Source organism: Capra hircus, chromosome 14, assembly GCF_001704415.2.
Source record: "Capra hircus breed San Clemente chromosome 14, ASM170441v1, whole genome shotgun sequence".
NCBI lineage: Eukaryota > Metazoa > Chordata > Mammalia > Artiodactyla > Bovidae > Capra > Capra hircus.
The window spans coordinates 79,135,408-79,148,711 of NC_030821.1; the positions used below are offsets into that span (position 1 = coordinate 79,135,408).

General features: G+C 47.5%; 1 protein-coding gene across 19 annotated transcripts in view; it reads right to left on the bottom strand.

Annotated features, from left to right (window-relative positions):
• Positions 1-13,304, bottom strand: part of PTK2 (protein tyrosine kinase 2) — a 189,657-nt gene that overhangs the window by 42,300 nt on the left and 134,053 nt on the right. For 12 of the 19 annotated variants that reach the window (XM_018058634.1, XM_018058626.1, XM_018058616.1 and 9 more), the window contains 5 exons: positions 8,676-8,732; positions 7,293-7,313; positions 6,216-6,313; positions 4,597-4,681; positions 1,196-1,296 (listed from right to left, as the gene is read on the bottom strand). In XM_018058634.1, coding sequence (XP_017914123.1) covers positions 1,196-1,296; positions 4,597-4,681; positions 6,216-6,313; positions 7,293-7,313; positions 8,676-8,732 — 362 coding nt within the window. The remainder of the gene's footprint in view (positions 1-1,195; positions 1,297-4,596; positions 4,682-6,215; positions 6,314-7,292; positions 7,314-8,675; positions 8,733-13,304) is intronic. The other 7 variants (XM_018058629.1, XM_018058632.1, XM_018058630.1 and 4 more) reach the window with 1 other exon arrangement.

The window sequence follows — 13,304 nt, forward strand, 5'->3', positions numbered from 1 at the left end:
ATCTCTGATTCCTGGAAACTAAAACCCCGATTCTCACTAAAAGCAAAACTGCCTGGTGTCCTTCCAGAAACAAGTAATGTGCACAATGTGTTAGATGGTTAACCTATTAGATTTCAGCACCAATGTCACATGCAGACATCTGGAAGGTTCACCCCAAGAAGGCCCATGGAGCCACCTGGAGACGGACAGAGGGCAGGGCCCTGCCGGCCCGCCCATCTATGACTCAGCGGCCTGGGTGGGGACCCGCGTCCAGGTGGTGGTGACACACCGACTTCTGCGCTGCAGAGAAGGTCAAATAAGGACATCTGCCCACACTCTGTTTTAAGAAACTGTGACTCACATTAGTTGGTCTGAAAGACACTGCAAAGTGAATTCCCCCAAAGATGAAGCAGTAGTTCTGATTTACCTGAATTCAGCACTCATTTACCCAAACTCCACTAACAGTTTTTTCACACTCAAATCAGTGGGTGTGTTCTTTAGGCAACAGCAAGAGAGAGGGAATAAAGAGAACCACTTGGTCACCTGCCACTTCCTGTCCTAACAAAGCTTTGGGGTGGGAAGACCCTGCCGCCTCCACTGAGCTAGGGGACAACTTGGGAATTTAATGAGGACGCTATACTACTATAGTATGTATATGCACACATATACACACTCTCCTATGTTTACTATGAGAGTGCACGTCACACACTTCCCTGCGGGTGCAGGCGCAGCGGGTGGGGGGCGGGCACCTCTCGGAGCATGCACTATGTATATGCACACATATACACACTCCCCTATGTATACTACGAGAGTGTATGTCACACACTTCCCTGTGGGTGCAGGCGTGGCAGATGGGGGCGGGCACCTCTCCGAGCATGCACTATGCATATGCACACATATACACACTCCCCTATGTATACTACGAGAGTGCACGTCACACACTTCCCTGCGGTGCAGGTGCAGTGGGTAGGGGGCGGGCACCTCTCTAAGCACGCACTATGTATATGCACACATATACACACTCCCCTATGTATCCTATGAGCGTGTGCGTCACACACTTCCCTGCGGGTGCAGGTGCGGCGGATGGGGGGCGGGCACCTCTCCGAGCATGCACTAAGTATATGCACACATACAGACACTCTCCTATGTATACTACGGGAGTGTACGTCATACACTCCCTTCCGGGTGCAGGCGCAGCAGGTGGGGGGACGGGTACCTCTCCGAGCGTGCACAGCTCCATGATGATCCAGACCGGGTTCTCTGTGATGACTCCGATCAGCTTCACAATGTGAGGGTGGTCAAACTGACGCATCGTTACTGGGGAGAAACAGGTGTCCACCGTCATTGTTTTGAAGATCTTTCAGTTTCCTGAAGACGAGTTCAGTTAAGACTCGGAGCTAACAGGAGTTCCCTGGGGGTCCAGTGGTTAGGACTCAAAGCTTTTCACTGGCTGAGAAAACCTCCTTTTCTTTTCCAGGGACAAATCTGACCTGAGGCTAACTTTCCAGGTTTTCCTCTGGAAAGCTGACCAAGCTGCAATGTGTGATTCATTCTCTAAGAAATACCCTTCATGGTAAAACCACCTGATTGGTAAGTTGCTGGTGGGGCAGCAGGCGCTTTCCTGTGTGTGAGTGCTGCTGGGCGTCCCCTGCAGGGCCCCAGAGTCCATGCCGGTGGCTTTGAGAGGATTTCTCCTTGACCCGAGAGGCTCTGGCATCCACCACTGTGGCCATATCACCTCCCAGCACTTTCAGGGCTAAGGAAGCAGTTCCTGGACCACTGTGAGGACTTCCCTATGTGGAAATGCCAGCATGTGGCTTCCAGTCCTGAACTCCTCTCAGAAAGTCTGATGCCAGAAGTGGCCTGTGGCAGTCACGTGAGTGTGACTGCTTTGCTGAGCCTAAGATGACCAAGAGGGCCCTGCACAGGTACACATACTTAGATGTGGGGACCTATTTTTAAGCATGTACACATTTCTAACATCAGGTTAAGGAAGTCACCTGCCCAGTACTCTAGGATGACTGAGACGCAGGACAACATTCCTAGAACTATAGAACCTCAAACCTGGAAGCAACTTTATAGGCAACCTAGTGCAGTGGTCCCCCCAAAGTACCTGGATTTCACAGACTATTGAAATGAAAAAAAAAAAAATTGTTTTAATTTTGGGGACCAATTCAGGGTTGATTTTTATGTTGCTAAGCAAGAACACGAGCAACAACGCAGGAGAAAATGTCTCGTCATACCCACTCTAGTACGGAGCCCAGTGTGGACTGCAGCTCAGTGCCGGGTCCATCTGGGGAGGACAGGCCACTCTGCTTTCACTCTAGACATCACACAGCTGACCCTCCACATCCACAGGGGACGGGGCCCAGGACCCCCGGGGGGGGGGAACCAAACTCTGTGGACGCTCCAGCACGTCTAAAAACAGCACAGCATTTGCATGCAGCCTGCGCACAGCCTCCGTGTACTTTGACTGTCTCCTGCAATACCTAATACGACGTGAACACCATGCGTACAGATGCCAGAGTATAGCAGAGTCAAGCTTTGCTTTTGGGGACTTTCTGGGATTCTTCTCAATATTTTCAACACACGGTTGGTTGAATCTGTGGATGTAAAACTTGTAGATAAGGAAGACTGTATATCCTACCATCGCACCCAAGGACTACAGTAGCTCTTCTTGCAGACTGACCACACCCTCACTTAAGAGAACTCAAACCCTTAAGGTATTCTCCCCTCAATTTTTCCCACACATTTCAAAAATAGGACCTGTTAGTTTAAAACAAAGAAACAAACAGAAAACACCACACACATCAATACCTGGCACAAAATCCAAAATGTACCACTGAAAGTCATCTCGTCAGTACAGTTCATCACTTCAGTGTAGTGTGATAGACATTCAGGAACTCAGTATATTTATTCTTATTTTCAATTGACTTACCCACTTTCGGTTTTGTTACCCTTAACATATAGTTAACAAGCTTTCCTATTTCCTTGGGAGTAATTATTGAGAATACTGCACAGAGCAGGGCTAAGAGGAGACTGCGGCCGCCAGGAAACTATCTGCGGGACTGAAGCCACCAGGCGCAGCAGTCTGACTCATCACCCAGGGCCAGGCGCACGGGCCAGGGTGGCTGCTGGCTTCCACAAACCAGAGCCACTGCAACACAGTCTTGCTCACTCCTTTTTGAGTTGTTTGTGGCTCTTCCACACACTGATGGCAGAGCTGAGCAGCCGTGACAGGGACCACCTGGCCTGCAGAGCCCAGGATATTTACTACACGGTGCTTTATAGAAAGAGTTTAATGACCCCTCATCTAGGACATACTGCCACACTTACATATATAGCCTGTCAAAGCCCTGCAGGATTTTAGGTATACTGCCTGTAGCATGTTTCTCTGAAATTACAGCCTTTCAAAAAGAAAACAAGGTTAGTTTGACCTGACTACTTACAAAATGCTAAAACTGATTTTTGTAATGATGATTCCAAAGTCTTACAAAAATCACAATACCTACTCGGAAAAATTTTAGAGAAAGGTAAGCAAATTTTAAAAGTGTACATTTTTGAAATATATAATGCACTTTACCACCAAAGGAAAAGCACACAGGCTGTTAGGTAATGCTGGCTGATACGCAGTCCGTGTTTTCTCAGCCTTGACGCCCTGCAGAAGCACACTAGTTGAGGCGGAAGTCATCACCAGGCCCTGTCTCGTACTCCAGTCAAAGACCAAGGAACAGGATCAGGACTTGCTCTGACTTGACTGATGAAGTGACCATCTGGTTTACTCCATGACTTATCACTTATTGGGCCGCTGGGTGGTAAATATTTATCGAAATTCCATGTACATGTGACGAAAGACACCAAGATTCATTCATGCGACCAACAGCTACAACCAACTTCTGTGAGTTAAGCGCTGTGCTGGCTCTGGCGCTGAGCCATGAGCAAAACAGACACGGTCCCTGTCCCCACTGAGACTTACAGTCTAGAGGGAGAGAGAGGCATCGTGTATTTAATTATGGACACTTGGGAAGGGAAAGACCAGGCTCCCGCGACAAAGCCTCTGAACAAGAGGCCCTTCAACTCCGCCGGTCGGGAGGAACAAGCCCCGTGGCAGCAGGATGAAGGACCCAGCCGGAGGCAGGGGGAGGAGCTGATGTGCACACAGGCGGGGCCAGGGCCTGCTCTGCACGGGGCTGTCCTCAGGAGAGGGCCTGCCACACACGACTCTCTACGGCGGCCCCTCGGGATGGTCTGGGCCCTGCTCCCCACTCATTCTCGGGTTCCCTCCTGCAGGGACTGTCTGTCCTGCTCACCGCCCAACTCCAGGACCTGCGGGCATCACTACGTCTGCCCAACCCCAGTGTGGAGATAGTTATGGTACAAAGTGCCAGGGGATGAAGAGGCAGTAAGTCAATCTGTCTTCACACCCCAAATGTGATAGCCCCCCTGGAGAACTCTGTACCCATGAGCCTCGACAAATACAGATATGAACTGCATGGCAAGAGAATAAATGTAGCTGCCTCACAAAAGTCAAAACATTGTTTTTCTTCTTCAGAGACCGTTTGGATTTCATAGACAGAAAGTCAAAATGGAGTCCCACAGAAATGTCTACAAACTTACAGGCTTCTTGAAGGAACTTCTCTCTCACACTGTCCGAAGTACAGTTTTTACATGTTTTAATTGCAACCGCCAAAGCTGGATTCTCCTGTGATGGGGACACATGGAACAAGAGGTCTCTGTGTTAATCAGTGGGCACATTCAGGAAGGGCAGTTTATTCTGCACCTCTGTGGATTCTGGATCAGACAGAATCAGAACTATAAAATCTTAACAGTGGGAGGAACACTTAAAATCCTCTGTAGAAAATCCCCAGAAAGCAGACATGTAAGTAAAATGCTGCAGGTGACTCGTGTCCCACAAACACCCACCCCCCACCCGTGGTGCCTCCGGGACTCCTGCAGGGGCGCAGGCTGCATCGGGAACAAGGGCCGGCAACCCTGTGCACCGCCAGCTGATGTCCCAGCAGAGGATACGGACAGACACCGTGAGCGAGACACTGAGACGTCGCAGAGCAGGTTAGAAGGTAAGCTCCTGGAGACAGAGCGGAGAGGGGACGAGAACAAAGACCTGCAGGAGGGGAGGGGGCGGCCCTGTGGCTTCTACCCTGGAAATGTATGTGTTTATCCTATCCTTGGCTTTGGGTGGTCCCTTCCAGAACCATCTATTTCTCTTATTTCAGGTGCCCTATTCACCAAAAAAAAAAAAAAAAACCCACCTCATTAGAACAGCAACCTGATTCATAGTATGTGTTCAATAAATATTTGTGGAATTAACAAACACTTTTAATATTTTTCTTTTAAATGGAAAGGCACACTTACAAGTCATGGCCAGGGTGCGTCTTTATTTTGCGTTATCTTAAAAGTATCCTCAATTGCATTAATTTGTTTTAGATTTCATGCTAACTGTACACTGTGATTCTAGGACACGCTCTCAAGCAAGAGCAACATAAATGGCCACAAGACTAACATAGACCCGGGGGACTACAGTCCCTCTCCAACCCTGTGGGAGGTGTGCCCATGTGGCAGGACCACTCTGGAGGGAGCGGTCGCCAGGCCCCCAGAGGAGAGCAGCTGGCTGGCACAGAGGTCTGTCTGCTGAACGCCTGAGCTCGGGGCCTTCTCACAGTCTCCAGCGACACACCACACTGCTCTGAATTTGAGATGGCAAACTTCTAGGACAGCACCATGACGTCTACCTCTGTGTGAACCTAAGGCTGACTGATGCATTTCAGAAATGACATAAAATGCCCATTTTTACAAGAGATCTGAATAACAACAGAAACTTCCGTAAGACCATAAATCAGTCGCTTCTGTCAAGTCACACTCAAATATTGAACATGGTGCTTTCATAAGACAATAGAAGCACGGCTCTCTAACGATGCATGGCTTCAGATGGATGCTAAGCCTGAGATTTCGGGGCAGCATGTAGGCAAAGGGCTATAGAATGGTTACTGATGACACAGGCTGAATGAAAGATGAGAACGAATAAAAGACAGACCAGCTCTCAGGAGCTAACTTTGCCAGTCTGGGTTTCTGAACATAGCAAGTGAACTGATGTATATGATAAGCCTTGCAGAGGACAACGGGAAACACCCTGAGGAAGCAGGGCCTCACGAGGACCGACAGGAGCAGGCCATGCAGGAGGCGGCGCAGGCATCGGGGGGGCCGCCCGACAGACTTACCGGGCTCGTGTAGGTGCCCTGGTGCACGTCTCCAAACTGGCCCTCTCCAATGCACCGGCCGAGTTCTATTCTTTCTCTCTGAATCTCATAGTCCCTGGCTGCAAAACACGATCCACACACCAGAAGACACTTCAGTGCAACATCCCCAGTGCAGAAAACATGGGACACATTTCATTTCATCATCATCGATGAGTAAGAGTTTCATTTGTGGCACATCATTCTATGAAAATGCTTTAAACAGAGTGGAATTCTCTTAAACGAGTATTTAAAAGGAATTTATGTAACTGTTATGGCACTGCTTTAATTATAAAAATGATGAGTTTTTTACAAGGTAGGTTTTTTTTTCATATTTTTGAATGTCTGATTCAGTTGATTAATTCGACAGTCTGCTAAATAATTGCTCCAAGTTTGTATATTTAATTAATATATACTATTAGTTCAGGTATTAATATATGAAGTCTACAAATGGTTATTTAAAGCAATTATTTCACAAGTAACTAAAGTCTGTAGACATGGAGGGAAAAAACTGCGGCATGAGTAAGTTCGTGTTTTAAAAGTTTAAGAGTGTTCCACTTCATTATAATCCTATCTATATTATTCACGGAGCTAAACGAGTTTAAAGAGGTAGCTTCCAGGACCAGCTTTAAGTCAGAAGATTTGGGAACAAGGTTGAATGTATCACATAACAGATTACAAGTATTTTATATTTTTGAGAGCATCAGCCTCAAATTAATGTATTCAATTGTCATGATTTATACAAACCCAATTATTTGGAGGCACATGGAAAGAAACTACCCACTGGGACCCTAGGAGATGATTTTAATCCAATGACCTGCTTGGTATTTTGATTTCTTCTAATTTGTCAAATTAGAAATCACATGGAAAATTCAACCCAAATTTTAGATGGTCATTTTCCTCTTTAAAATCACTTTAGCTGGTAGTTCCATTGATTTAACAGCATGAGTAAACCAATGAAAAAGTTTAAAAATAAAAGTTAACTGGAAACTGAGACATCCCGTATCATTCCGTGGGTTGCAATTGCAAGCAAATGCAGTTATTTTAAAGGAATCCTGTTACCTTCATCTATTCCATAGCTTTCTGTATCGCAATTAAGAGAGAAAAAAAGTGAAGACCTTGCTTAGAAATAACTAATAGCAATCAGGTTAAAAACAACAAACTCGGAGAGTACATTTCTACATTTATTTTGTCAAATATTTCGACTACTAACATGAGTCAAAAAAGAGGACCGAACACGAGCGACAGCACGATACCCTCAAGCTAATGCAATGTGACGTGCAACGCTTTGCGCTTCTACCCCAGAAACTCCTCATACGGTGACCCATTTTTCTGGGGTTTAGAGAAAAGTTAGCATGTTGGACATTTACTACTCAACTATGAATAATACACGAATAAAAATATGGATAGTCTGCAAGAAGGTACAAAAGACTAAGTGGCTAACCGAACCTTGAAACCAAAATTTAAACATTTCTCCAAATTGCTACTGTGAGTCACAGTAAACACATTTAAGTCTCAACTCGCCTCCGTTTCAAATCACCAACCCGGGAGCCCTTAGAAAGAAGTTCAGTGCCCCCACCCCCACCTTTTCCCCTGCAGGATACCCACGGGGTTGAGTTGGACTGGGCTATTTCTCTTTATTTTGGTAAATCTCAACATGTGTAGGAAATCTATTGAGAACAACTTTCAAAATATTTATACAACAGGGTAAAGAATCTGAAACATTTTACAAACACACAGAGCTTTACTAAAACCAGGATATTAGATGCTGAATTACTAGGCCTCGAAGGCTTAAAAGGAGGACTCCTAATCAGGCCTCTTTAAGAGGTAGGGTTAACTTTTTTTTTTAATTGAGACATGCCCTTGAAATTTTCCAGAGCTGGGACTATACACACTCCACCTGGAGAGCTGGGGCTCCCAAGCTCTCCTCACCAGCATGCCGCATGGCAGAGAAGTAGAGGGTGACACTGCCGGGCTGCTGTGGGGCGAGGGGTGGTGAGGAGTCCTGCTCTCCCCACACCTCCCACCCCGAGCTGGAAGGACTGGATGCAGGAAGCTCTTTGTAATTGCTTAGTCAAGGGCAATAAGAAATGAAACCTCAGAGGGGAAATGTGACTCATTAAAACGTGTGCATTCAAAGAACTGTATGTGTGTGTGTGTTTAAATACTAATTTCCTACAGACAGGAAATGCTTTAATCATTAAAGGTTATATATTATCACAGAGCAAGAGCACAAGATTACAAAATCCCCATAACTGAACTGACTTACGATAGATATTTGAGTTTCAGGCTTCTGACCTGGCAGTGGGCATGGAAGGCTGCAGAGAGTATTTCTACTATGAACTCAATAAGGTAGTAAAATGACAATAAACATCTAAAACATTTAAACATGAGATATTTAAAACTCTGTCAAATCTGAACAGGAGCAAAACCAAAGCTACTCACTGGAGGGCATGGTGTAAGTGTCCTCTTCATCTATGATCTCGGCATAATCATCTGTTTCTGTAGGAGAGGAAACACATATGTTGGAAGAGGTTAAATCTCCGACCCCCTGGCCTTGAACTAATTTGAAAAGGCAAAATAATCTGCCTGCATCCCCTGCTATGCTGACATATTTTTAAAACACTATTACTCAATTTTTGCTCACACATGAGTCATTTATGGAAATAAAGGTGACATCACGGTCCACCATGTCATAATACAGAGACTTGTTCCTCGGAGAGCACACAGACTGACACAGAAAACCCTTGTGGAAAACAGAAGACAGGAAATGACTGTGTGCACAACTCAAATGCACCAAGTGGTTGGGGCTGACGGTGAAGCCCCGCCTCCCTACACGGAGCACACGCGCAAAGCCGCACCGCCGTCCACTGGGGCTTCTCCAAGCACAGCTCAGACTTCATTCGCAATCAGACCTCACAGCATATTCTGCACGTTCTTCAGAAAACAAAATGGCACGTGGACGTTTGAGATAACTTACTTTATCTGTTCAGAGTGAAAGCAACCCAGGAATTGCTCTTGTAACTTTTCACTCAGATATTTGAACAGTGTCTATTCATGTCAAAAGGGTAAAAGATGTGTCAAAAATAATAAAATCAGAATAGCATAGAAATCGAGTTCTTCTCTGGTATAAGTTCCAATGCTTCCATTAATTCCTCTCAGTAATGCAGGAACTTAATGACCCATCTCCATATTAATGGGGGGAAGACTCCTTTCGAGGAAAACACACACTCACTTGGATAATAATTACACTGAAAAATCACTCGGGTCTTCTCTGTTTTTCTCGTACTGGAAAGACAAAAACCTTGAGTAGCTCTGTGCACAGGGTTTAAGCTGCTGGGCCAGCAGAGGAGGCTATAAGTTCTAAAGAATTGAAAGCTCTCTCTTCTGTGCTGCCATTATTACTTCACTCAGATATTAAAATTATAGAAACCAAAGACAACAGAGACTATATACTGTTTATAGTCACTAGAACGTCAACTTCTGCATACTGCTATGCTAACAACTGAGATCAAATGTAAAAGTGGTTCAAAGAATTCATTTCTTCATTTGTCATCATCATTAAAAGTAATTCAAGTAACAACAACTTCAACTGGCAGAACACAAAGTCCATAAACCGGCATTCCTTCAGGTATTCGGCAAACGTGACCTATTCCTAAGCCCTGTATGACAGGGGATAATTTATGGTATTCTTCCATGTTTATAAATATTACTACTTTCAGGATTAAAGAAAAAAATTATTTAATCTATCCCACACCTTACATTCCTACATTTCTCTCCCCTATCTTGTTCTTAGGACATCCTGTTCTCAATGGATGCCAGAAGTGGTGGTGGTTTCTAGGTCTGCAGCCTTGCTTTTGTATAAGGTGGCTGAGCAGAAACTGTGAAATGAAATTTGGGGACAGAGTGTGCCGCCAAGGCTGGGGTGAGGAAGAGGACTAAGTGGGGGACAGTGTCAGGCTAAGGCCACACAGGCGGACCCTCAGCCGTCCACACTGTCGGCAGTGTGGCGACTTGATCTCCTGCACCCACAGACCCACCCCCATGGTCCTCTTTCACATACAACACACACCCCCTTAGAGGCAAAACACATTAGCTGACCCTGAGGAGGCTGGATTCTGCTACAAAACTGCCCAAAACTCTGGCCATGCCTCCCTCCCCTAGCCGCCCTGTTACCAGAGCTGCCCTGGAGTCATCATCAGGCCCTGCCCTGGGTTCTCAGCTCCACTAAGATGTCAGGAGCCCAGGACTCAGCGGGCTTCCCAGGGCCACTGGGGTCACTATCTGCCCGTCCTTCCATCTCCCTAAGTAACAGTGTCTGCCGCCTGGGTGCCACATGCTCAGAGAGCCCTCCTGGCCCTGAGCCACTCTCAATCACGCTGCCCAGCATGCTCTGCTCAGGGCCCGTCACTACCAGCTCTCTGCTCGTCCCCTGGCTCTTGGGAGCAGAGCCCCCGGGGCAGCGGGCCCTGCTGCAGCTCATCTACAGTCCTGTTCTCAGCCTGCAAACCAGAGCCGGCACTGGGGAGGCACCCGGTGAGTGCCCACTGAACAGAAAGAAGGCGTGCACTCCAGGTACACAAGGGGGGCCGTGAGCCTGAGGCGCAGGAGCCAGGCCAGGCAGAGCTGCACACGGGCGCCCACAGCCCCATCTGGGCTTCAGTGGTGCCCTCACGTGTCCGATGAGAACACGTCCGCCTGCGGGGGTTGTCAGGATCACAGAGACGCACGTCAAGCTGCGGTGGGCCCTGCAGATGACAGGTGACCAAGGGCTGCGATCTCCTTGGTGCCCTCTGCTTCTGAGGCCTCCCTGGCAGGAGCCCTCTGGGTGGAGCTGCAGCAGCTCCCAGGACTGCCTCATTTTATACAACCCTCAGCAGAGAGACAACCTCTGAACTGCTCGCAGGGAGAAAAAAGAAGATGGCTCATACATCAGGCTGGCACGCAAAACTGATATGGGAAAAAAACAAGCTGCATACACTTTAGTTTACACCATCACAAGAAAGAGTCTGCAGTTTCTGTCTTTTGGTGCTACGTGAATGCTACAAAAAAAAGCTCTGGGGATTATCCCAAACACCCGGGCGTCACTCGTGATCAATGTGGGTGTGGATACTGTGACGCCAGGTGAACAGGGAGTTCTTGCTGCTGTGTTCTTCTCAAGCTGGTTCTCACATGGCAGGGTCAACACTGGTGCAGGCCCGTGCACCTACAAAGGGTTACCGTGACCTTCTATAGATAGAAGGGCTTTTCAGGTGAGAATACTTGGCGTATTTCTCCAAGAACTCTTGATATGGATTTGGTTCTAGTTTCCATTTTTCTTTCCTGGTTTTTACGATGATGGGCTAGTACGACACTGATGTGAGAGGTACTTTTACATACTTATCGGTCCCTGAACAACTGGAGTCCACCCTGAAACCACCTGTCCCCCAAATATGGTAGGAGGAAAACATAAGGGAAAAGGAGGCAGATTGAAAAATCTCAGCACAAATGAAGGGAAGAGCTGTGTGTGCTCCACTTAATCATGGTGGTCACGACTAACGGAGACCTGGGCACCTGCCAGACACCATCACAAACAACTATGCGCACCATTGCTTAACCTCAGGAAAATCGTACATGGAGGGTCCTGCTCTCATCATCCTGTTTCCCAGGCTGGAACCCGAGGCCCCCAGAGGCACTGGAGGGCCCTGCAGGAAGGTGCCCGAGCCACCGCGCTCCGAGCTCTGCTCTTTGTCACCTTCCGTGTTTCTGGGGGCTTCATCTTGTGAGACCAGACCCCTTGCGTCTTGAGACCTCAGCACACTCCCCTAAGGGTACTCGGGGACTTCACCCCCAATGTGGGTCCAGCTTTGCTCCAGGCTGTGCCCAGGTAGGCTTTTGTGGGTCTGTGCACGTGGGAGACAATTTCAAACCATGAGTTGAATATTTCAAAATGAACACTCTGAAAAATGGAGGCCTCTGAAACCATGCGTAACACTGTAATCTGAAAGGTTTTTCAGACCATGATTTGAATATTTCAAAATAAATACTTTGAAAAATGGTGACCTCTGAAACCCTGGATAACACTGTAATTTACAGTGTTTGGTGTCACAGTATGTGGTAAAATAAAAATGATGGGAAGATATGTTAAAAGGACAGAAACTGACAACTGAAATGAGGAGGGAAAAGTATCAAGCTCTCATTTTCAAAGGTGGTGAGCCAGACCTAGTAAAGTCGCTCCGGAAACCTGGACACGCACACCGGTTCTGCTCTGCCACCCAAGGGCCTGATGCCTCTGGAGTCCCTGGGAAGGCCCAGTCTGGAGAGTGGGAGGGACGGAGCAGCGGACACTTGGCTGTAAATATCAGAACTGGACCAGGATCTGCAGCCCACCAACCTCCTGGGTGCCCTCGTCCCCTTGTGGGGAAGGGGGCAGGCGGTGAGAGTCTGTCCCCACCTCCAGGCTGGGCCTGCTGCCCTTGGCGGGCCTGAGGACGCACCGCCCCCAGAGCAGTGCATGCACAGGGACGCCACTGCCCAGCAGTGCAGTGCGACCGAGCGATCACAGCTCCTCACGCCACCTGGACAGGCGAACCTGCGGTCAGCCTTGGAGGCTGCAGGGACAGCACGCGGAGTGGGTGGGGGCAGGGGGCGGAGGGCTTCAGGAAGCCAGGAAGGGTGCTGCTTTGCTCTGTGACCTGCGCCAGGGTCAGCACACTTTTCCTGTACAAGGTCAGAGAGTAGGTATTTTAGACTTGCTCCTCACAGTCTCCACTGCAACCACTTAACTCTGCCGCTTAAATTGCAGGGGTGAGCAGACTGGTCATGACCGAAGGTATGACTGTGCTCCAGCAAAACTTACTGATGGACATGGGAATTTCACATAGTTTTGATGCCACATTCTTTGATTTTCCTCTCAACCATTTAAAAAAATATAATAATCCTGTTTAGCTCAAGGAGCAATACAAAAATAGGTGTGGGCTATAATTGGACTTTGGGCCTTAGTTTGTGGATCCCTGCCTTATACTCAAGGATTAAATCCTTAGGGCTCAGCAGATTCACCTGTAAATGAGGATAATAATACTCACCCTGTTTCAT